At 49.0% G+C, this 22409-nt stretch overlaps 1 protein-coding gene across 25 annotated transcripts in view; it reads right to left on the bottom strand.

Annotated features, from left to right (window-relative positions):
* The window catches only part of ABLIM3 (actin binding LIM protein family member 3), a 123027-nt gene that overhangs the window by 3918 nt on the left and 96700 nt on the right, over nt 1-22409 (bottom strand). For 2 of the 25 annotated variants that reach the window (XM_070076286.2, XM_070076285.2), the window contains 11 exons: nt 18795-18950; nt 17405-17434; nt 16809-16938; nt 15973-16074; nt 14256-14306; nt 11149-11283; nt 10012-10076; nt 8670-8817; nt 7314-7343; nt 6727-6785; nt 5024-5259 (listed from right to left, as the gene is read on the bottom strand). In XM_070076286.2, the coding sequence (XP_069932387.2) occupies nt 5152-5259; nt 6727-6785; nt 7314-7343; nt 8670-8817; nt 10012-10076; nt 11149-11283; nt 14256-14306; nt 15973-16074; nt 16809-16938; nt 17405-17434; nt 18795-18950 (1014 nt within the window). In that variant the 3' untranslated portion in view covers nt 5024-5151. Of the gene's footprint in view, nt 1-3564; nt 3646-4173; nt 4182-5020; nt 5260-6726; nt 6786-7313; nt 7344-8669; nt 8818-10011; nt 10077-11148; nt 11284-14255; nt 14307-15972; nt 16075-16808; nt 16939-17404; nt 17435-18794; nt 18951-22409 lie in introns of those variants that run through there. The other 23 variants (XM_089336049.1, XM_089336050.1, XM_089336057.1 and 20 more) reach the window with 19 other exon arrangements.

Here is a 22409-nt window from a genome sequence, read left to right as displayed (position 1 = left end):
GTCAACCACATTAATAATGTACAGGATTTATATTTATATATATATTTATATAATTTATATACAAATTTTTGTAACTTATAAAGATCTCTATCCTGAAAAAAATCAAAAATATGCAAAAGGGAGACAAATAGTACAAGGCACATGTCCATTGCCCAGATTGAAATATTATCAAGCTCTTGTTACTTTTGCTGCACCTGTCTATTTTTTAATTAATGTACTCTGTTTTTTAGAAAAGTTTTATTTATTTATTTATTTAAAATGCAGAGTTAGAGAAGGGGGGGGGGAGAGAGATCGAATCTTCTATCTGTTGGCTTATTTCCCAAATGCCCACAGTGACCAGGGGTAGGCCAGGCTGAAACCAGGAGCCATGAATTCCATCTGGGTCACCCACAAAAGTGGTAGGAAGCTAAATACTTGGGCCATGATATACTGCATTCCCAGACCCATTAGCAGGAAGCTGGATCAGAAGCTGAGCAGCCAGGACTTGAACTGGAATGCTGGGGCTGCGAGTGGCAGCTTAACCCTTTTTGCCTTGTTGATCCTGCTAATGTACTTTAAAGCAAAGCCTAGAGACTGAGTCAATCCATTCCCATAGATTTGAGTATGGATCACAAAATATAGTGTATACTTTCTCCCATAACCACAGTGCCATGAGAAGCCCTAGGAAAATCTGACAATAATTTCTCAGAATTACCTAATTTTTGTCTCTAATAAAATTCCTCTAATTGTGTCACAGCCATCATATTACAGTTGCTTTGTTTGAACAAAGATACAAACCATATCCGTACATCAAATTTGATTGTTAGACCCCTACAGCATCCCTCCTTTTTTCCCCATGCTATTGGCCTGTCCTTATTTGTTCAAGTGAGAGCTTAAAGATAATGTGGGTAAGAGGGAATTCTCTGCTCTGTTCCTTCCATAGTAATAGCTGAGGGAAACTGCCATTTAGTCTCACTTGCTATTTTTTTGTTGTTGTTGAAGGACGTTGTACTATTGATTCTTTGGTTGGCTTTCTCTATTGTGTCCAAAAATTTTTTTATAGGGCTTGATATACAGGAATGGTAGATTCAGTCTCAAGCAACATGTTCACAAGTGAGACACACTGAGGGGAGATGATGGGTTCTCTTCTCTCCTTCCCCTAAGGGCCAGCTTAAACTGCTTCCTCCTTCAAGTTCTCAGTGCTCCTGAGCCCTGCCCACCTGAAATCTGACTTCATAGCAGAAAGGTCAAGATCATGGCTTTCAGAACCAGGCAGTGTGGCCTTGGACAAATTACTCAAGCCCTCTTGAGCCCCAGTTTCCTTTGCTGAAATTGGAGTGTCCTGGGGCCTATCTCCTGGGCACTGTGAGGGTGAGAGAAACACAGGTCACACACTCAGCATGTGGGCAGCAACTAGAAAGTACTCAGATTCAATTGCTTCTCATTCTCACAATGGTGATTGTCTTTCCACATGTCTGTCATGAAGCATGACCTGGTCCCCATTTCCTCTGACTTCATCCCCTCCTCATCTCTTCTGTGTTCATGTGAGCCCAGCCACTGTCTCCTTCTGCTGTGCTCAAACATACTTGGCTCCCACCTGCATCATAGCCTTGACACTGGCTGCTGCCTCTGCTTGATATGTCCTTTTTTTTTTTTTTTTTTTTTTTTTTTTTTTTTTTTTTATAGGCAGAGTGGACAGAGAGAAAGGTCTTCCTTTTCCATTGGTTCACCCTGCAATGGCCTCTGCGGCTGGCGCGCTGTGGCCAGCGCACTGCTCTGATCTGAAGCCAGGAGCCAGGTGCTTCTCCTGGTCTTCCATGCGGGTGCAGGGCCCAAGCACTTGGCCCATCCTCCACTGCACTCCTGGGCCATAGCAGAGAGCTGGGCAGGAAGAGGAGCGACCGGGACAGAATCCAGTGACCCAACCGGGCCTAGAACCTGGTGTTCCAGCACCGCAGGCGGAGGATTAGCCTATTGAGCCGTGGCGCCGGCCCATGTGTCCTTTCTTTCTACAAAAGCATGGCTGACTCCTTCCCTGACTTCAAGTCTTTGCTCAGGAGTCACATATTTAATGAGATCCTCTGTGACCACTGCTTAAAACTGCAATTTGCCCCTCCCTGTCACCCCCAATCCCTCTCACTCTGCCCTTCTTTTACTTTCTCCATTGGTCTGAATTGCCTTCTAACACATCCTAACACTTTTTTTTAAACTTGTATCCTTTATTTATGTCTGCCTACACAAGAATGCAAGCTTCAAGAGGGCAGAGGTCTCTGTTTTGCTTACTGATATATTGTAAGCACCTGCAACAGAAACTGGCATGCCAAAGAGATTAATCTTTGGATGATTTTTTTGGATGGTTATTTTTTGGATGAACGGACATCTATACCCTGAGACCCCTCAGGACATGGCTGTGGTCTATCTTCTTCACTCCCCTCCTTGAACTGGCACAGGGCATGAGGGCAGCAACTTTAGCTCAATGACTCAGCTAGGGCTACATATGAGATATTCTGGGGAGCTTTTTAAAAATACTTATGCCTCAGCTGTTTCTCCAGATTTTAATTTAACTGGTCTAGGATGGGGTCCCTGTATGGCATTTTTAAAAAGCCCCCTGGGTGAATCTGAGCTTTTCAGGCCTGAGTTTCTGAGTGCCTTGGACAATGTTTTCACACCTTTACACCAGCCTCTTTGAGCTACTGTGGGAGCTGTCCCCTTCAGCACCACAGTCTTGGAGACCATTGTGGCAAATGGAGAAAATTGTCTACTTCCTTGGACTGCTAACCCAGCATACTAGAGCTGAAGAGCTTCCTGGTCCATGTACACTCCTCTTCTTCTGCCAAAACCCTCCACCCTGGGTGAATTCTTTAGGGTCAAGGGTGGTGCATAGACTCTTACCAAGGAGCTCTGAGCTGCCTCCTTTGGAAGCTTGCATTCAGTACCACAAATATCTCTGACAACTCTCCAGCCCAAACACTATGGGAGATGACAGATAATCTTTGTCCCTAAGAGGCTCGGGGTCAGGTAGAGGAAATGAATAAGTCAATTAACTGATACAAAATAGAGTGACAGATGCTTGATCTGCACTCAGGGTACAAGATCAGGTAGGAGAGGTCAGAGGAAGAATCAAGGAAGCAAGGTTGTCACTTAACTAAAAATGCCCACTTAGCGATGGCAGAGTCAGAGTTTGACCCTAGGAAGGCAGATTTGATACGAATTTATGCTTTGACTTTCTACACAGAGCTGCCCCCTCCAAATTACCCTACCATAAGCACTAGTTTTATGTAAAATCCTGAGACTGTGGGTCTGTGGAAGGCAGGGAACAAATCTAGTTCTCTCCCATGTCTACAGCAGCACAGCCAGAAGTCGCTGAGTGCAACAGGTGCTAACTGAACTGAAGAGGAGGCAGCCTAGAACAGTGGGGAGTGCCTTGGGTTGAGCAGCCGATTCAAGTCTCTGATTTTTTTTAATAAGATCTGTGACCTTAAAGCTAGCTGTCTATTTCAGTCATTCCTCCTGAGCTGGGTTTGACCAGGAAACTCCTAGAATTCCTCCAAACCCAAAGGCTCCCACTCAGTTTTCCAGACTTACCTCCAGGCGGGTCCGGTCCACATCCTTGGGCAGTCGGTTTCTGCCTCTTGTGGTCACCAGGAGAAGTTCATAAGGGTAGATCTAAGAAGAGAGGGGTGGGGTGTTTCTACCTTGGGGAGGGTGGTGGGCTTTTCCCTTCCAGCTGTATTTTGTATCTAGGCTCCCTCTTCTATCCAGAAAGGGCCATTGATGGTGTTTGGAGGAAGGGTTGGGTCTCACCTCCTTAGGCTTTACAAGTAGCCTTAAGGCACCTTCTCCCCAAAGCAAGGCCCTGAAGAACCCCCTAATATTGCTAGGGGTATGCTTGGTGGCATTTGGTATTCATGTTGGTACAAGGGTTCCTGCATGTAAGTGTCTAATATTTGTCAAATCCCAGAAAGTCTCTGAGGTCCAGGCAAGCTGTTTGATTTCAGTGGGCAAGAGATCTAGGGAAGGAGTCAGGGAAAGTGGGCCAAAGAGGGACAGGAAATGTTAGTCTTGAAAGAACCCTTGTGGTTAAATATCCGTGTCCCCTTCTCTGCATAGATGGTGCTGCCATCCTCCTGCTTGTCCCCAGTGTGGCAACTCCCAGAATCCTGGAGACCTCCACTGACAGTGCATGTCCTTTACCTTGTACTCTGCAAAGAGAAAAGAGACACACAAAATGGAGTCCATCAGTCTTTGTTTTGCATACTACACTGGTCTCTGTCCATCTGCTTCTCTTGTCCATCCAGAGTCCTGTCCTTGCTGAATCTACCCTGGAGAATAATCAGGGCTGGGTTGAGTCTGATGGCTGGAGATAGGAGTTGGGCTGCTCTTAAGATGGTTTTAGAGGGAAAAATGGCTTTTGAGATATGTAGAACAGAAATCAAATGAATCTGAGGTGGACATTTGGTGTAGTGGTTAAGAATGCCCACATCCCATCCCAGAATGCCTAGGTTTGAGTCCTGGCTCCACTCCCAACTCCAGCTGCCTGCAAATGGCCTTCAGAGTAGCAGATAATGGCTCAGGTGGTTGGCTCCCTATCATTCACATGGGAGACCCAGATGGAATTCTGCGATCCTGGCTTATGTTGGCCCAGTCTTGGCTGTTGCAGGTATTTAAGGAGTGAACCAGTGTATGGGAGGTCTCTATCTGTCTCTGTTTCTCTCTCCTGCTTTGAAACAAATAAAATAGGAAATTAAAAAAAATGAAATAAGAATTTAAGATCATGAAGCACATGAGTCCAAGGGGCCCCTCATCCCTGGGCCTGATAATAGGAAGTGGAGAAGGCTGGCATGAAAGCTTCCCTGGCAGAGAACATAGAATTTTTATTGGGAACAAAGTGCATTTGGCTCTGAGTGTTTCCCTCCACTAAGACTGGCATGTAGCTCTAGCCTAGCAGTCCAAGGGGAGTGGTGCTCTGTGATGGCTCTGAGAACCAGATGGGACAGATGGTCTGGAGATCACCCAAGGCCCAGGACTCTAGAGGATGCAGGATGAGCAGGGAAAAGGGAGAAAGTGGGATGTGAACAGGATAGAGTCCAGCCTGGCAGCAGAATCTGCAGCAGTTGTTTGCTGGAGGTCAAGCTGCAGTTGTGAGCAGCGCATCCGGAGTCTCAGGAAGTCTTAGGAGGGGCCCTCTTCCTGCAGACCCCAGCAGGGCCAGCGCTCACCTCTCATGCCCCAGTTGACGGCGTTCATGCTGTCGTAGTGGAAGAGGTCTGCGCTGGGTGTCTGCAGGGGACAGAGAGGCAGGACTGGCCTGAGATAAGCTGGCCTCTGCCTCCCTGAGGCACTCACCCATCTCCAGAAAGTAGACCAGGGCTGTAGGAACAGGGGCCCTTTCTGAAGCCCCCATTTCATGTTAAGGAGATTTAACTTACTGCTAGTTCACTAGTCCCTGCCCATAATAGGAATACACCCACTGATTTGGTAAATTTCATTTCCTGCTTTCTTTCATTGCCCACACACCCCTCTTCCCATCAGAGCTGCCCTGACAATCCTACTGCAAGTGCATGTTGTCCCCACCACAAACTCTTAGGCCTCCTCTTCCTGCTCATCTTTTTTCTTTTTCACATCACTAACTTCTCACATTCTGTATGTGTGGACTTGTTGGCTACTTACAATGTGCTTTACATTTATCTCAACTAGAATATAAGCTCCAAAGGGCAGGGATCTTTTGTCTGTTTTGGTCACTGATACATTCCAAGCATTCAGAGTTACACCTGACACGTAGTAAAGGCTTCCACTAAGTATCTGCTGAATGAATGAATGTGTGAGCTCTTAGCACACGGAGGCTAGGGTCCTCAGTGGGCAGGGGCTGCTGATACCAGTGTGCCCTGAAATAGTCTGAGTCCATCTTCAGCTTCTACTGTTGTTGCTCTGGAGTCTCTGCTCCACTCAACAGCTGGAGGCGTCGCACTGAAACTCTGAGTTGGATCATGCTGCACACCTACCAGAAACCCTCTGAAGTCATTACACTGTGTGCAAGGCCCTAATAACATTGCTGTGTGGCTTCATGGCCTTGTTTGCTCCATCCTGGGCTTGTTGGCTCAGACCCACTGCATACTCCCTGCTAAGGAACTAGCTCTTTCCTCCATCTGCATGGATAGTGCAGACCTTCAAGTACCCATGGGGAAGTCCCTCCTTGCACTCAGGTTTTTGTTTAAATTCTCTCTTCTTTGACTTCTCTGACATGTTTTTTTTCCTTTTCGAGCCCGTCACAGGCTGTCAAAGAGCTCAGGAGACTGCAAGCCATGTAAAAAGCCACTTGAGCATGGCAGTTGGTGTAGGCAGTGAGGTCAGGGGCCTGAGCTCAAATCCTGGCTCTACCACTTACTAGGTATTAGAGCTTGCAGAAGGTATCTACTTTCTCCATGCTTACATTCCTTCATCCACAAAATAGGGGTGATGGTAGTAATTACATCCCTGATTTGTGAAGATTAAAAGGGTTAGTGCTTGGAAAGTGCTTAGTTGAGTGCCTGGCACATGATTATTGCCCAAGAAGTATTTGTTTTCTCACCTTTCCCCGGAGCCCCTTTTCACACAGGGGTTGTAAGGGAGAGGACAGTCATTGTCATCAGGCTTTTCCAGTCCAACCATCTCCACTCCCAGGGTTTCACCTATCGGCCATCACCAGCACGGCTAATGCTGGGCTTGCTGGCATCTGGGACAATGTCCCCCCTGTGGAGTCCCTCTTACCCTGTGCAGCCCGTTTCTTCTGTAGGCAGGCAGGGAGGCAGATTTGGAGATGAGGGGATCTGAAAAGGAGAAGAGTAGTTACCAGGAGTCCTAAGCCAGGGGGCCTTTTCCCCAAGGTGACCTGGCTACATGTGGCCCTATGACTCCCCATCCGATGCGCAAGGGGCAGAACTTGGGGCAGCCGGCCTTTCCTGCTTTGCTCCAGATCTGCAGCTTGCCTGCCTCACCTAGGCAGAATGCCAGGCCCAACAGAGGCACTTGGTGCGCTCTCCTCTGGCCGTAACCTCGTACATATCTGTTCTATGATAGACCCTGGTGTCCTGGTCATAGGAGGCTCTGGCAGACAGGCAGGTGGGGGAGGCCTGCGCTCTTATTCTTTTGGAGCTGCTGTGTGTGGTAACACTGTTTTCAGAGCCCCAGACCGAGGCCCGTAATCTGATCAATACAATGGAGCGGACTGTTTGAGATCAGGACTATGCTGGGATACCCACAACATAGAGTCACCAGAGCTATGGGGGAAGTGCAGCCCACTCAGCTCTGGCCCTCATAGAACATGATGGGCTGAAGGCAGGGCAGGTCAAACATACCGCTGTCAGCCAGGTAGTGTGACCGAGGGGCTGCAAGAGAGAAATCCAGAGGTCAGTGTTCCGGCGGATGGACAGGGAGGAGACATGGCTGCCATGCCCAACCACCCTGGCTGGTGGAGAGGAGGCCCTCTTTGGCATCTCCTTTCCTATTGGCCAATTTCCATCCTTGCTTCCCTGCCAGGTCCTATAACATGGCATCAGGTGCAAAGCATATATTGTCATATTGGTTGCATAGATGCGGCTAAATGGAGTTGAATTCTGAGTAGTATTGATGCTATAGAGGGTGCCTCAGGTGTTGAAAATAGTGCCCCTCAGTGGTCAGACAGGGAAACATCTGTTCATCCCAGCTTGGCCTTTAGCAGGTACCTAGCCTCATCCAAATTACTTAACTATGCTTTGGTTTTTTTCATCTGTAAAATGGGGAGTGATAGCATCTCCATTATGGGTTTTATGGGAAGCATGTATGATATAATACAGTGAGGTATTTAGCATAGTGCATGACACATACGTAACACTCCATAAAAATGGCTTTACCACTACCACCTTCAATGTTGCTGAGAGTGAAGGCAAAGTATGGTGAAGTATCAGATTCAGGTCTGATACTGTGCCAGTCACTTACTGGCTTTCTGAGCTTGAGTAAGTAGCTTAATCTCATTTATAAGGTGGTGACAATAATCCCCATACATTGCATGTCTTTGTGAGGACCAGGAGTGGTAACATATCTATAAAGGTTTGGCACAGAGGAGTATAGGAACTGATTATTTTTATTATCCATCAAAGATTGATCTGAAATGAGACTTCTAGGTAGAGATGGGAGGCTCACTACCCCAGGGAGCAGTCCCCTGTGTCTTTGAGCCATGCTGACCACCAGAAGATATTCTTCTTTACAATTAACCTGGTTGGAAGACATGGCTTCAGATGGCTCAATGAACCAAGAGGGTCTGGCCCCTGGCCAACTCTGTATTTTAGACCCAGTGGGGCTCCCTTCTGCGAGATGGTAGGTCTGGAATAACCTTCCTTGTCAGCCTCTCTCAATTCTTTTGTCAACCCAAAAGATTGAGTTTCAGGCTGGTTATGTTCTAATAGAACTTTATTTATAAAAACTGGCAGGGAACTGGAGCCAGTGAGCTTCACCACTTAGAATCCAAGGGATCTTGGGTAAGTTCCTGAAGCTTTTGTGATTTAGTTCCCCATCTGTGAGCTGTGAAGTGAAAATAGCACCACTGCCCAGGGCTGCTGTATCGAAGAAAATGCAGTTGTGTATGTGTGTTGTGCCCACCCCCACCCTCCACCAGTGTGCCAGTCTCAAAGAGAATGTGCCACAAATGTCTGCTGGGCCTGCAGAGCAGTGCTTACAACCATTGAGGGACATGTCATAGCCAGCTGTGTGTAGGGCCTCCCGGCTGCTGGTGGAGCTCCGGGGAGGGGTCCAGGGATCGGCATAGGAGCTTGACCGGGCCTTCATCTCCTCTTTCAGAATCAGCCGGCCGATTCCACTCTGGAGCTAGGGGTTGGGGATGAGCAAGATGAAGTTATAAGGCAGTAAAGGACTTTGAGATGGGCCTGGCTCGGGCAAGGCTGAGTGAACAGACCCTCTCCAGTAAGCTTCCGTCATTTCTGCCTTCCCAGCATCCCTCCTTCTGTGTCACTTCCGTATTTTCCTTTGGGACATCATCTCTGTCTCACAGGCAGGGTTGAGATCTGGGTAGGGCTCTGGTTGTAGGTGGACACAGTTTTAAAAGCAAGCTAGCCAGTGACAGAATCACATTGTCCTGGCCACATGATTGGTTAAATGTTGGGCAGACTGCCACCTTTTTGAAAATAAGTTGATGTGAAAATCACATAATTTAAAATGAACCACTTTAAACAATTCAGTGGCATTTAGTACATTCATAGTGTTATACTATCACCACGTCTGTCTAGTTCCAAAATGTCCTTGTTATCCCAAAGGAAGGCCCTGTATCCATTAAGCAGTCATTCCCCATTCCTGTCTGCCCCAACCCCAAGAAACCACCATTCTACAGTCTCTGGACTTAACTATTCTGAATATTTCATGTAAATGAAAACAAAATACATGGGGGACTTTTGTGTGTGGCTTCTTTCACTAAGTGTCATATTTTTGTGATTCATGTACTTGGCAGCAAGTGTCTACTTTATTCCTTTTCCCATCCCATTGCATGGGTATGCCACAATTTATTTATGCAGTCAGTAGTTGAGAGGCATTTGAGTTCTTCCCACCTTAGACTATTGTGACTTATGGTGCTGTGAACACGCATGTCCATGTATGTGTTTGAGTTTTTGTCTTCAGTTCTTATGGGCATATATCTAGGAGTGGAGTGGCTGGGTTGCTGGGTAGTCCTGTGTTTAGCTTTTTGAGGAAAAGCCAAACTTTTTTTTTTTTTTCACAGTAGCTGCACCATTTACATTCCTCCAGCAGGGTTTCTGGCACCTGCTTACCACTGTAGGAAAAGCACCTGAGCAGGAAGCCCGTCAGAGGCCAGTGGTACAAGCAGACAGACTACTTCCTGATGGTGTTTTTTGGGAGCAGCTGAATCTATTCATACCTGAAGTGAATCCTGTCACTTGACTTTGCAGATGTGCAAAACTCTGCACTGGATGGGGTTCTGTCACTCGCAAATGAAAAAGTCCCCAGTGATACACCTCTGGAGCATGTTGTTCAGTTGTGTGGCCCACTCACCTTGTGCATGCTGCGCTCAAAATCATCCTCCTCTCCTCCAGATGAGAACCTTCTGGCCCGGGGCACTGCCAAAGGACAGACGGGATCAGCTCCGGCACATGCACCCCCTCACCTGCACTGGCTGTGGTCATTCGGATTTGGTTTTCCTTTCTTTGTGGTGATGGTGGCAGTCTCGTTTTAAGGTCCCCCACCTGCAGGCTCTCCCACCTTTGCAGCCTTGGAACACAACTGTCTCCCATGCGTGCTGACCATGTCCACTCCCGGTGACTGCTGTGTTTGTGTCTCATCTCTTCTAACTGGTAAGAGGGCGATGAAGCACTCAACTCCGAGTGCCCGTGAAGATTTCCTCAGAATGGACATTCAGTTGTTAAGGCGTGTGTTGAGTCAAGGTGGATCTTGATGGAAATTCCTCTCTCTACTTGAGGGAACAGCTTGGACAGTCTAACTAGGTCAGGTGGTGCCCTGAGGATCATTAAGACCTCTTTCCAGGGTGTCTTCTATCGCCCCATATCCTCTCTTTCCCTCCTCCAAGCCATTTTTCATCCTACTGTCAAAGTGGTCTCCCAAAAGTACAAATGTGGCCATGTCGTTATTTCAGTGGCTTCTTACTGGTGAGGATAAGAACCTAAATCCTTACCTCACCCACAGGCCCCACGGGACCTCCTCCCTCACCCCGCCCCCCTCCCTCTCTGGGCTCAAGCCGAGCTGCAACCTTGCCTTTCCTCCAGTGGCACCTCCCTCCCATCTTGTGTAACTGCAGCTGTGTTTCTGCACTCTCTGCTGCCCACATCCTTGCCACTCATCTGTGACAGCTGAGTCTCTGCATCTGAGCAGCTTTTGTCATCTTTCAGCTGGATGACGTGCCCCTGCCATCAGCTCTCCTACCCTTGTGCATCACCTCTGGTGTAGCCTCTCCCTCTCATGGTTGGGACCTATGCCTCCTCCACTAGGGCAGGGACTTGGTCTAATTTGCTCCCCCTGTATCCTGAGGGCTCCTTAATCCATGCTGCTGAAAGAACACCCTCAATTATACAGCCTCTAAGGATCTTATGCAGAACGATCATGGAAAGAAGTGCATGGCTGTCCTGACCTCTGAGTGACATGAGCTCAGGCCCCAGGGGCCCATGGGGACACTACCTTTGGGAGACCCATGATAGGTCCAGTACTCAGACTCTGTGGCATAGTAGGGGTCTGGTGAGTATGCTGGACTGTACTTGGAGGCTTGGCTGATGTCTTCACTTGTTTTGCTCTTGGTTGCTGTAGACAGATCACCTGCAAAGGACCCAAGAAGAGCACTTTCAGGAAGGCCTGAGTGTCCCTGCCAGGGAAGTGTGCCCTTTTCCTGGTCTCTGCCAGGCTCCAGCCTAGAGGGATGAGGCCACTTTGAAATCAGGGATTTCTGGGAGGAGGGTCTGGGACATGGAGTATTGAACCGGAAAAGCACTTGGGCCAGCTCCTGACTTTGCACTTGGGAATTTGGGGCCCAGAGAGGAGAAGAGGCCATCCAACAAATTTGTGCCAGAACTGGGCAGGACCCCAGCCAGGGCTCCTTCCAGCCTATTCCATGGACTTCTAGGTCTGTTCCTGAGTGAACGCTGAGGCTGCGTCTCCTCAAAGTAAGACTCGGCAGATCTCATGCAAGCCCCTGACCTCTCTAGTCCTGTAGAAGCCTGCCTTGTTATGGTTTTGAGCCACACTGAGGTGGGAGTCACCAGGAAGAGCTATGGTGCTATGATGCATGCCAAGTCAGGTCAACCTTCTCTCTGCATCCTGAAAAGCTACATCATTTCTGGGAAGCCTACAGGACCCAAAGGAAGGAGCATTGAACAGCAAGTCAGCAAAGGGGTTCTGCTTCTAGCTCTGCCACTTAACTCAGTCATAACACTGGGCAAATCATGCCCACCTCTGCCTCAGTTTTCTCATCTATAAGTGTCAGAATTGGTCTGCTGGCTCAGGTACAATGCAGCTTTAAGCTTCCACCAGAAGTAAGTCTGTGGCGGTAGGTGACCAATAATGCTGCCGCAGGCACAGATACCCACAGAGCAGTGACTTTAGAGTGACCTGAGGACTGGTGGCAGCTGATAGGGCAGGAATGGGGATGCTGAAGAGGTGAGCATGCCCCTGCCAGCATTTTCCAGAGACAGCTAGAGAGAAATCCTAGGACAAGCTATGAGCTCTGCAAAAGCAGCAGAGGGCTTGGGATCTTTGGCCTTGAGCCAGCCACAGGCTATGCACTTTGCTTCCAGAGCTTTTGAATCCTCCTATTTGACTTGGGTCCTGGGTAGTCTCTCTTGCCCAGTGACAATCTGGCCATTTCATGTGCCCTCTTGTCTATGCAGCCCACCTCCTCTTGGACTCTTTCTGATTCTGTCTGCTTTGGTGCAGCCTCTCAGAGCCCAGCTGGAAAATACCATGAAGGGATGAGATGCTTGGACTAGGGGCCTTTCCTGGATATAAAGCCACACAACCTGTATCAGGACTGATACCGCCCTGTGGTCACTCAGTGGCATGTGGATGACTGCTCAGTTCCTTCTGAGACCAAGAATTTTGCCTTAAGTGTAGGGTCACCAGCACACAGAGCCACTACTCCTCTTGTGCTACTCCTTCCACCACCTGGTTGGTTCAGCTCGTGGTACAGGACTGCTTATTCTGTGTTCCCCTCTGATATTCAATTTGACCCAGTATCAAGCAAAGCTGCACAGGTGACTGCTGCTCCTCTGTGTCCTCAAAAGGAGGGATGGGTGAATTCAACCGAGGCTCAATAAATGCTTCTTTTAAAAATGAGCAGGTGGGGGCCGGTGCTGTGGTGCAGCAGGTTAACGCCCTGGCCATAAGCGCTGGCATCCCATATGGGCATCGGTTCTAGTCCCGACAGCTCCTCTTCTGATCCAGCTCTCTGCTATGGCCTGGGAAAGCAGTAGAAGATGACCCAAATCCTTGGGCCCCTGCGCCTGCATAGGAGACACCGAAGAAGCTCCTGGCTCCTGGCTTCAGATAGGTGCAGCTCCGGCCATTGTGGCTATATGGGGAGTGAACCAGTGATGGAAGACCTCTCTCTCTGTCTCTATCTCTCTCTGTAACTCTGTATTTCAAATAAACAAAATAAATCTTAAAAAAAAAAACGAGCAGGTGGTCTCAGTGATGAAGGACTTGGTGGTTCTCATAGTGAGTACAGGTGGGCATCATGGATGAAGCCAGTGAGAGTGCAGATTCTTGGGCCACATGCTCAGTATCTCTAATCAAGGAAGTCTGGGGGCAGAGAGGAGCAGGGAATATGCCCCCTTAACATGTCTCTTAGGTGCAGAAGGTCCATAGACCCTTCTTTCAGAAACACTCACTGAACAAAAAATGAAAGAATGGGGGCTGGCACTGTAGCATAGCAGGTAAAGCCATTGCCTGCAGTGCTGGCATGTCATATGGGCACCAGTTTGAGTCCTGGCTGCTCCACTTCTGATCCAGCTCTCTGCTATGGCCTGAGAAAGCAGTAGAAGATGGGCCAAGTCCTTGGACCCCTGCACCTGCGTGTGAGACCCAGAAGAACTTCTGGCTCCTGGCTTCTGATTGGCCCAGCTCTGGTTGTTGCAGCCATTTGAGGAGTGTTCTAGCAGATATAATTCTCTCTCTCTCTCTCTCTGCTTCTGCCTCTCTGTAACTCTGCCTTTCAAATAAATACCTCTTTAAAAAATATGAAAGAATGACAGGGACTCCCTGCTTCCTTCTCATTTACACCCCTCTCCAAGTCTCTGTACGCTCTCAGAAGACAGTGACTGACAGCAGCTTAGAGTAATGGGTCCAGGATGGGCTGGGCGTCAGGGCCACTCAGGGAAACTGTTACAAATACAAAACCCCAATTCCAAAGGTCTGGAATTCCAGGAGTCTGTATGCATCTCATGTGATTCTAATGAACATTTTTGGGTATCAGTGACTTGGGTGATTCTCCTAGAGGTATGTGCATTTGACAAGGACTTCTCTGATCATGGGACTCAGGACACCAGACAGCAGCTAAGAGACGGGGTTGGGGATGTGATGGGAAAGGATGGGGTCCTTCTCGAACTTTTGAAATGACACTGAGCTCCTCCCCTTGCATCACCCAGAGTGACTAGGGCACAGGCAACAAGAAGGATCAAGTTGTGTCTTTGAATTGTGTTGCTCTTGGAGGCCTAGGGAGAGCCACCTGCACAGGTGGTTGACTGCACCCCACTCCCACCTGGCCTGGCCAAGCTCTTTCTGCCTCTCAACCATACCATGCCGTTTGTAGATCGGGGGTTTCCGGTAGATGTTACTTTCTCCAGCTGCTAGAAAGACCAGGAAGGAATAGTGGGGGGGGGGGGAGAAAGGAGACAGTACTTGGTCAGTTGGTCTCAGAAGAGAGAGATGGTCAGCCACTTTTGCCACAGGGCCACCGATGTTCCCCTGGTGGACTTCCTCTTCCCAAGTTGAACTTCCAGCCTCACCCCAACAGGTTCCAGGTCAGAAGGAAGAGGGGAATGAATGGATATGAATGGTACTGAGGAGGGTATATGGGGTGTGTGGTGGGCATGCAGGCATAGGTGGGTGCGTGCTCAGCAGATCCCCATGCAAGATGGTGTCCACTGCCCCTGCATGGTGGCACACCTCAATCCATGTAGAAGCCCCCTGGACGCTGCAGCCAGGTGTCAGCATTATCTCTGCCCCCTCCCTCCCAAACAGAAGGGATAGGACCCCTCTGGGGCAGTTGAGGAAGGTTTAGATGAAATGGCAAGACACGTTCTTGGGAAGAAAGTGAGTGTGGACTGAAAAATTCAGCTCAGGGTCAGGGACACAGTCCCAGGCCTGGCTGTGTTGCAGCTCAGGATGGGACTTCATGCAAAACGCACCTTGCTGGTCATCCAGGCCTTGCCTTCCTCTGATCTCTGACCACTCTTGCCATTCCCTCTGCCCACAGGCTTTCCCTTGGGGTTTTCACAGGGCTGCCTCCTTCTTATCTTTTAGTTTTAATGTCCCTTTTCTAGGAAGCCTCTCCAGGCCACTCCATCTAACCCTGAGCTCCCTTGTCAATGTCTCATGATTTCCCTCCCTTTAATGCATAAAGCATCCATTGTTAGCTGTCAATACCCTTCACCTGTTTGTTTACCCATTTCTCATCCCACTCCCCACATCAGAACACCCATACCATGAAGGCAGGATCTGAGCTAGAAAGAGCATGGCAATATCTTTAGGTCACAGAGTGCCTGGCTGGACAGCTGGGACAACTGAGGCCTAGGGAAGCCATGTAACTGGCCCCAGATCAGGATCTTCTAAGTAGCAGAGCTGAGATGTAAGAGTCCATGGCCCAGAGGGCCAGGATTGTGGTGCAGCAGGTTAAGCTGCCAGCTGTGACACTAGCATCCCATATTGGAGCACTGGTTCAAGTCCTTACTGCTTAGCTCCTGATCCAGGTCCCTGCTAGTGTTCCTGGAAAGGCAGCAGAAGATGACCCAAGTACTGGGAGACTCAGACAGAGTTCCTGGCTCTGACTTTGGGCTCTCCCAGCCCTGGCCATTGTGGCTGTTTTGGGGAATGAACCAGTGCATGGAAGATCTCTGTATCCTTCTCTGTCTCTCCATCTCTCTGTCACTGTGCTTTTCAAATAAAAAAATAAAAAAATAAATCTTTAAGAAAGCCTGAGGCCTTCCCCACCTCGTGTTACCACTGCACCCTATCAAGACTTTCAGGCCTTCAGGCATTTCCTGCTAGCTCCTGCTTCTTCCTGTGGCTGCTTCTCTGTGGTCCTGTTTAAGGCTGGTCTATCACAGGGGGTGGGCTGGAGCCTGTGGGCAAGTCAGGCCTGGAGGGTGGGGTTAGTTCAGGAGGCTGGTTAGGGAGTCCCCCAGGAACCAGTTTCTCCTTGGCTCCTGGGCAGTGTGGAGTGGGTGGCTCAGGTGCCCAGCCACCCCGCGGAGCATGCACCCGTGCCAGCACTGCCAGGCTGGCGGCGCCTACCTGGGATGTGAAAGTGCTTGGGAGGCTGGTGAGAAGAGGTCGGAGTGGAGGACCTCACATCTAACTGGCTATGGTATGGAGAGCTCCGGCCACTCTCGGGCCCTGGAGCACGCAGGCAGTGGTCCCCAGAGAGAACAGAGGCACAGAGAGAACAGGCATTAACGCAGTGCAGTTAGGGAAGCAGTGAGGTGATGGCAGCAGGGATGGTGTGGGGCTGGTGCCTGGCGTGCTCAGGCTCTGGTGCTGGAAGCAGCATGTGCTCTCATGCACTGCATTAGCAGCAACAAGCTTAGCCTTGTGTCCTGCCAGACCCAAAGTCAGATTTTGGGGGTCAGTTCTACAAGTTTGAGAAGATGGCTTTGTCCCCTCTGCTCCTTGTCGCTCACTGTCCAGGGCCTTTCCTGATGGCCCCTTTCCTCCACCCAAACACCAGCTGAACCCCCCTAACTCAGGGTAGTGGTGGACACCTGGACTGTATGGGCTGGGCCCTTGGGTGAAGGACAGTACACAGCCATTTTTGGCCTCCAACTTCTACCCTTTATGTGGGACAGTCCAAAGTGTGAGGATGGGGGTCTTCTTCCAGCCAGAGCCACTGGGCTGCTTGCCAGTCCCCTCCCCTGGCAGCCCCCACCCAGCCTCCAGCTGCTTCTTGATATAACTCTCCTTCCCTTCTCCCTGCCAGGGATACCCCAGAGACTGGGGAGGCCTGGTCAGTGACCCATGAAGGAAGGATCCTGAAGAGGCCTTGTGCTGTTACCACAGGGACACCAAGTCACTGCACTGCCCTTCCCTGTGCCCACGCTCTTTCCCTCCCTCCCGGGCTTCCCCTTCCTTACCAGAGCGGTAGTAGTGGTGGGGGGAGCGGGAGAAGGTGGGGGACATGCCCTGCCGGCTGTAGGTAGGGGAGTCGATGTATCCTGGGCTGGAGGCCCGTCTCTGCCGGAGGTCCAGGTTCTCGTAGATGTCCTGGGGGAGGAGGTGGGGCTGTGAGCTGGGCGTGGGGTCCAAGGACCTAGTGGGAAGTCTAAGGTTGAGGCACAAACACAGAGACCCCCCTCCCTGAGTTGCATGCATAGCCTGAGGAAGGTGGTGGAGGTTTTTCAGAGCCTTGACCTACTACTCATTGGCCCTTGTATGGAACCCATGGGTCAGTTCCTGGAATCCTGATCGGGAATCAGGAGCATGAGAGAGGTCATTTCTGGTAGGAAAGGGCACATGAGTTCTCCCCCACTGTTCACATCTTTTATGCACCTGCTGTTTCTTGTGAAACAGGAAGTCTTGGTCTTGACCCGGGCTGGGGGAAGCAACTGGGAGAAGGCTCTGGCCGCTTGGGGTGCTGGGGAGGGGTAAGGTCAGGGGTCTTATTGGTTGGCATCAAGGGGCACAATGATATAAAATGTCTCCTCCACCTCCTTTATATCAACTTAGTTACCTGAGAGTAGGGAGATAAGGTTCCCAGCGACTTAGAGGTGAAGAGTTTGAAGGCGCCATGGAAGGAGCAAAGGGAGAGAGAGAAGGGCAAGAGGAAGGGACAGAGTATGGTTAAATGGTTCAGCAGAGAGAGGGACTTCAGCTGCCCCTTGGGACCCCACTCCAGAACACAGCGTCCCTGAGAAGTACACAATGTCACAGCTGCTAAAAGGAGGTAGGAGCCCTTGAGATTATGCCCTCCTTTCATGCGTGTGAAAACCAGGGCCCAGGGAGGGAATGTGAATCTTGGGGCTGCTCAGGGCTCTGTGGGAGGAAGCGGCAGGGTTTGGAATGCCTTCCCCACCTTAACCAGCTTCTTATCCAAGACAAGTCAGCTGTGAAGATTCTCATGTGAAATCTCTCCATGTTTATACATGGTAGCCATTAATCTACATCATTTAAGAGACACTTTGGGAGTGAAACAAAACATCTGGGGACTGCCGGGACCTGTGGATCTTGCTTTGTTATCTCAAACTTCAGGACAATCAGCTTCTACCAAACACTTGACCCCTGTTGCCTGATCTATTCCAGGTACCAGAACTCAGAGAACTTTAGCATTGACCTTTTCAGCCAAATGCAACCCCAATCCCTTTAATGAGGACTTGCCTGAGGTTAGAGGCTAACTGTGGTAGAGCCAGGATAGGAGCCTGGGTCCCTACCCAGCAGGCCAGGGTTCCTTCTGCTTCCAACTAACTCATCTCAGGGGTCTGGGATGCGGCAGGAATCTCCTGGGATATAGACGGTGAGGATCTCCTAAGTAATGACCACCCTGCTTTCTCCAGAGAATGCTTGCTCTTGTTTAGTAACCATTTAATGATGTCAAAAGCCATCTGATGCTGAGTCTTTATCAAAGTGGTTTGCTCTGAGCCCAGGAGCTTAAGGCCAGGTGGTGCAAACTCCAGAGAACATGTCTAATGGGGGAGTATAAACCTAGATGGCTAGTGAGGCTGGCAGGGGAGGAATCTGAGGAAAAAATCTCCACTGTGAAAAAGGCAACAGCTCAAGCAGTGAGTGGCCACAGGCTCCCAGCTTCCACGCTGGAATTAACAGGGAGTTGTGGGGCCTGGGGAGAATGAGGAGCCCACATCCTGTCTATAGGGGGCGCTGCTGCCCACCTCCAGATTGTGAAAATGCAGATGTAATGTGGCTGGCTCTGATTTTTTTCAAGAAAAGCCAGAAAGCTAGATTTTTGGATGTAATCTCTTGATTTATAAATGCTGGTTATAAATTCCAGTTTAAAAGAGTCTTGGGGCCAACACCGAGGTGGTCAAGCTGTGATGGAATGCTGTGGGGAACCCCAGTGGAACCTCTTCTCTTGCAACAGCCCTAGAGAGAAGGGCAAGACCCGATACCTCTCCATAGCCACATCTCTCCAGCATCTCGTCGGACGTGTATCGGGAATGAGGCTCGTAGGAAATGAGGTCGGGGCGTTGCACCTCGTAGATGGATTTAACCTTGGGGAGAGCTGCCAGGTCTTTGTAATTAAGGATCTCATTATCCACTTTAGCCTGAGGAAGAGGGAAAAGGACAGGAAAGAAGTAGAAAGATAAGAGGGAAAAGAGAGAGGAAGCAAAAACAAGGTACAGGAGGAACAAGCTTCTCTAGTTTCTACTAAAAAATGTTTAGGATCAAATTGAAGAACTGTAGAATGCTGGAATCAGAATGGGCTCAGAGGCTATCCATTTCAACAGGACTGTCCTTTATGGAGCACATACTGTTTGTTTTACAGGAATTATCATCTCCAAATATCGTGTTATGTGTGGCAGTATTATTCCTGTTTTCCAGATGAGGAAACTGAGGCTTAAACTTGCATCCATAGCTTGCGTCACTTAACTAATAAGTTTGAGTCCAGTCTGAACTACACAGCCTGGGTACCGACTGCTTCCATCCCCACACTGAGGACTCTCCTATTCACAGCGCCTTGGAGGATGAAAATGGTCTTTTCTACATCCACATCCTGCAGTTCTTCGCTCTGTGACCTGTGGTCAACCAGGATCTGTCTCTCCTATAGCTACTGTGGTTTGCAAGGTCCTGGGGTGGGCTCAGTTACGACAGAATCCACTAGATAGGGAATCTGAGGAGACTGAGGGTACTTCAAAAAGATTGTGGAAAATAGAATTAAAAGATATGTTTATTTTGGTGCAGAAATTTTTGAAATTCAGTAGAGGGATTTTTAAAAGTTCATGGAAAATATATGTTATGAAAAAGCTATGAATGGATTTCACAATCTTTTTTGCACCAAAATAAATGTATCTTTTAATTCCATTTTCCACAAACTTTTTGAAGTAGTCACCTGTTATCCTCATAATGTTTTCCCAAGACCCAGGGTCAAGGTTCTTTGAGAGAGCAACATTTAAAAATACCTTAAAACTTCACTATTAAAAATAACTTCCCAAGCCTTTTCACTATTCTATCATTGTCCCATCCCATTGCTTTTGAACACCTGCCCCTGCACTGCAGACACTCAGGGCTGCACCTGTCACTGGGGGCCCCAGGGAGGGGCAGCCACAACACTGTTCTGAAACCTTTCCAGGGGACCCCCAGGCACAACCCCAGTTTGCAGTGGGCATTGTATCCTGTTCTGGCTGAGCCTGTCCTGGGGCTCCTGACGCCTGGTACCCCCTCTCCTGGGTTCTCTCCCATCAGATCTGAGTCAGGCAGCCCTCATGGAAGAGACCTATCACTCCCAGAGGCTCAGGCAAGGACTTCAGGCTTCCTGTGCCAAAGCCAGGAAGGGCAGGGGGTGAAGGCTTAGTGCCACACCCTGACTGAGAGCTGCCCCTATCCTCTGCATGCCTGGGCTGGGGCTGGTGCCTGCACACAGGCCTCAGCAGACAGTGAGAGCCCAGGAGGCACCTGTGGCTCCCCCATCTTTCCCCCTGCAGTCCACTCTCAGCCTAAAATGACATCAGCCTGTTCACTGAGTGAGCCACTCTCTCCATCGCCCTGCCCAAGCTGCCCCCACAGGGGCCCTGATTTCTCAGGTGCCAAGTGGAGGCAGGTCAGGGTGGGGGGCTGTCTGCCTGGGCCCTAGGACAGGTGTCCCTTTTCTACTAGAAGGCAAATGAGTTTTATCACCTTTTATAAATCACTGTTGAAGCAATAAACCTTTGTAGAAATTGAAAAAAATTGCCCCTAAATCCACTGTCTACCCTTTCTTGGTTATTCTGTGCCCTGAGCCACCCCTGGCCTGTATCACAGCCTCTCCTCTGGGTTTTCAGTGGGTTTGGCTAGTGGGAGGCACCAGCAGAGACTGGAGAGTGAATGGGGTGGCTGACCAACTTCTTCTCCTTGAAGCCTTCTTGCCTGGCTTGGGTTGGGCATGACTCCTGTCTGGTAGCTGCTCCTCTACACCTCCAGCTCTTGTCAGTTCCGGAAATGCTGTTCCCTCTCCTGCCTCTTTAGACTTGCACAGGTAACAGTGTTCATTATTGCAGCCCTTAGGCGACTCTGACCTCCTGTGGATTCCCTTAGACTTATCCATACCTCTGTAAATGGTCCCTTTACTCAACCCTCCCCTAGTTGAATGCTTTGAAGTGTGACTTCTGGTTTCTGCCAGAGGTGGCCTGTACAGACACAGTTTTGGGGTATGTAGGTGAAGAAACCTTATTAGGACAGTCTACTTAAGTACTGACTTTCCTTCTGGGATGTTGGATCTTGTCCTTCAGAGCTCCTGGCACCTTACAAACTCATCTTGACCCATAATTATTCATATTGACACTTTACTCCATTCTCAGAAATACTAAGTTTCTATTTCTTCCATAGCCACCTTGTTTAAAGGGCTGCAAAATAGCCTTGGATCTGGAGGTACACTTACTGCTCAGAGGCATCCTAACATAACTAGCTAGGGTGGAAGCATGAAAACATGTGGAGTTTATTGAAACTGAAACATCTGAAGATGATTCTAGAAGCCAGTGGGAGATGGAGCAACGTTTGAAAGAACCTGCTTGCTCCAGGTTAACTAGTAATTCTATTTTAATACCAAATATCTAGTGTCTGTGAAAATTAAACCAATAACCTGTTATGGCATATTACCAAAGCAAACAGGTAGATTTTTTTTTTTTTTGCCAAACTTAGAAGCTGTGTTTGGAATGGTCTGATTAATGGAGAGCTGATTTGTTGTGTACAGCACTCCCTAGAGCAGCTGCATGTGAGGCTCCATAAAGGAGAGAGAAAGAGGGTGGAAGAAGAGACCCATGCCTGTGCTAGGGTGCAGGAGCAACTGATCTCAACGCTTAAGTTCCTGTTGGAAGGGCCAGGTGCGGGTGCCCATAAGTGCCACTGTTCAATTTGCACAGGCACAACTCTACAAGGTTTTCTCTAGGACTCCACGACCTAACTTATTTCACAAAGATTAGCCCATGGAGAAGAGCTAGTGATTGATGGTATCTTAGTGCAGCAGCTCCTTGAACTCTTATAGTCCAATAACTCTTGGTGTGAGACACGCTCACATTTGTCAATGACCTTCTCACAGAGCAAGCCTTGCAACTAAGCACATGAATCCTGTGGTCTGGCTCCATTCATAGGACCAGTGACACTATCTTCTTTCTCTGGTTCTGGACAGGAATCGTCAATGAGTAAAGCCTGTGATCAAAGTAGCTTGTCCTCTGGGACAGGCACATAGTTGTATCGACCCACACTGAGGCTGAAACCAATGATAATTCTGATTTTTTTTTTCTCTTCATGTGACAAGAGGAAGAAAGGAAAGGAGACAGTCTCATCAATGAACATTTTTCGGGGATCACAGATGAAACTGGATATGGATTTGCAGTAATGATCTAGCAGTGGTGGTCAAGGCCCACAAAGGGCTGGCTGGCATGGGGCCTGTATGTAGACATTTTTATTAAAAAGAGTGTTCTCTTACTATTGACTGTTTCCCCCTCTTTTCTCGTCTGCACCTTTGACTTGTGGAAGGCTGGAGCAGCCCAGAATTAATCACTTTGATGTTGGCTGCTCATTTTGGTCAT

The sequence above is a fragment of the Oryctolagus cuniculus genome, chromosome 6, assembly GCF_051225735.1.
Source record: "Oryctolagus cuniculus isolate XC-2025 breed Fujian yellow rabbit chromosome 6, ASM5122573v1, whole genome shotgun sequence".
In the NCBI taxonomy this organism is placed as follows: domain Eukaryota; kingdom Metazoa; phylum Chordata; class Mammalia; order Lagomorpha; family Leporidae; genus Oryctolagus; species Oryctolagus cuniculus.
Note: the sequence above shows the minus strand (reverse complement) of the source record. Positions and strands in the feature narration are given on the sequence as shown.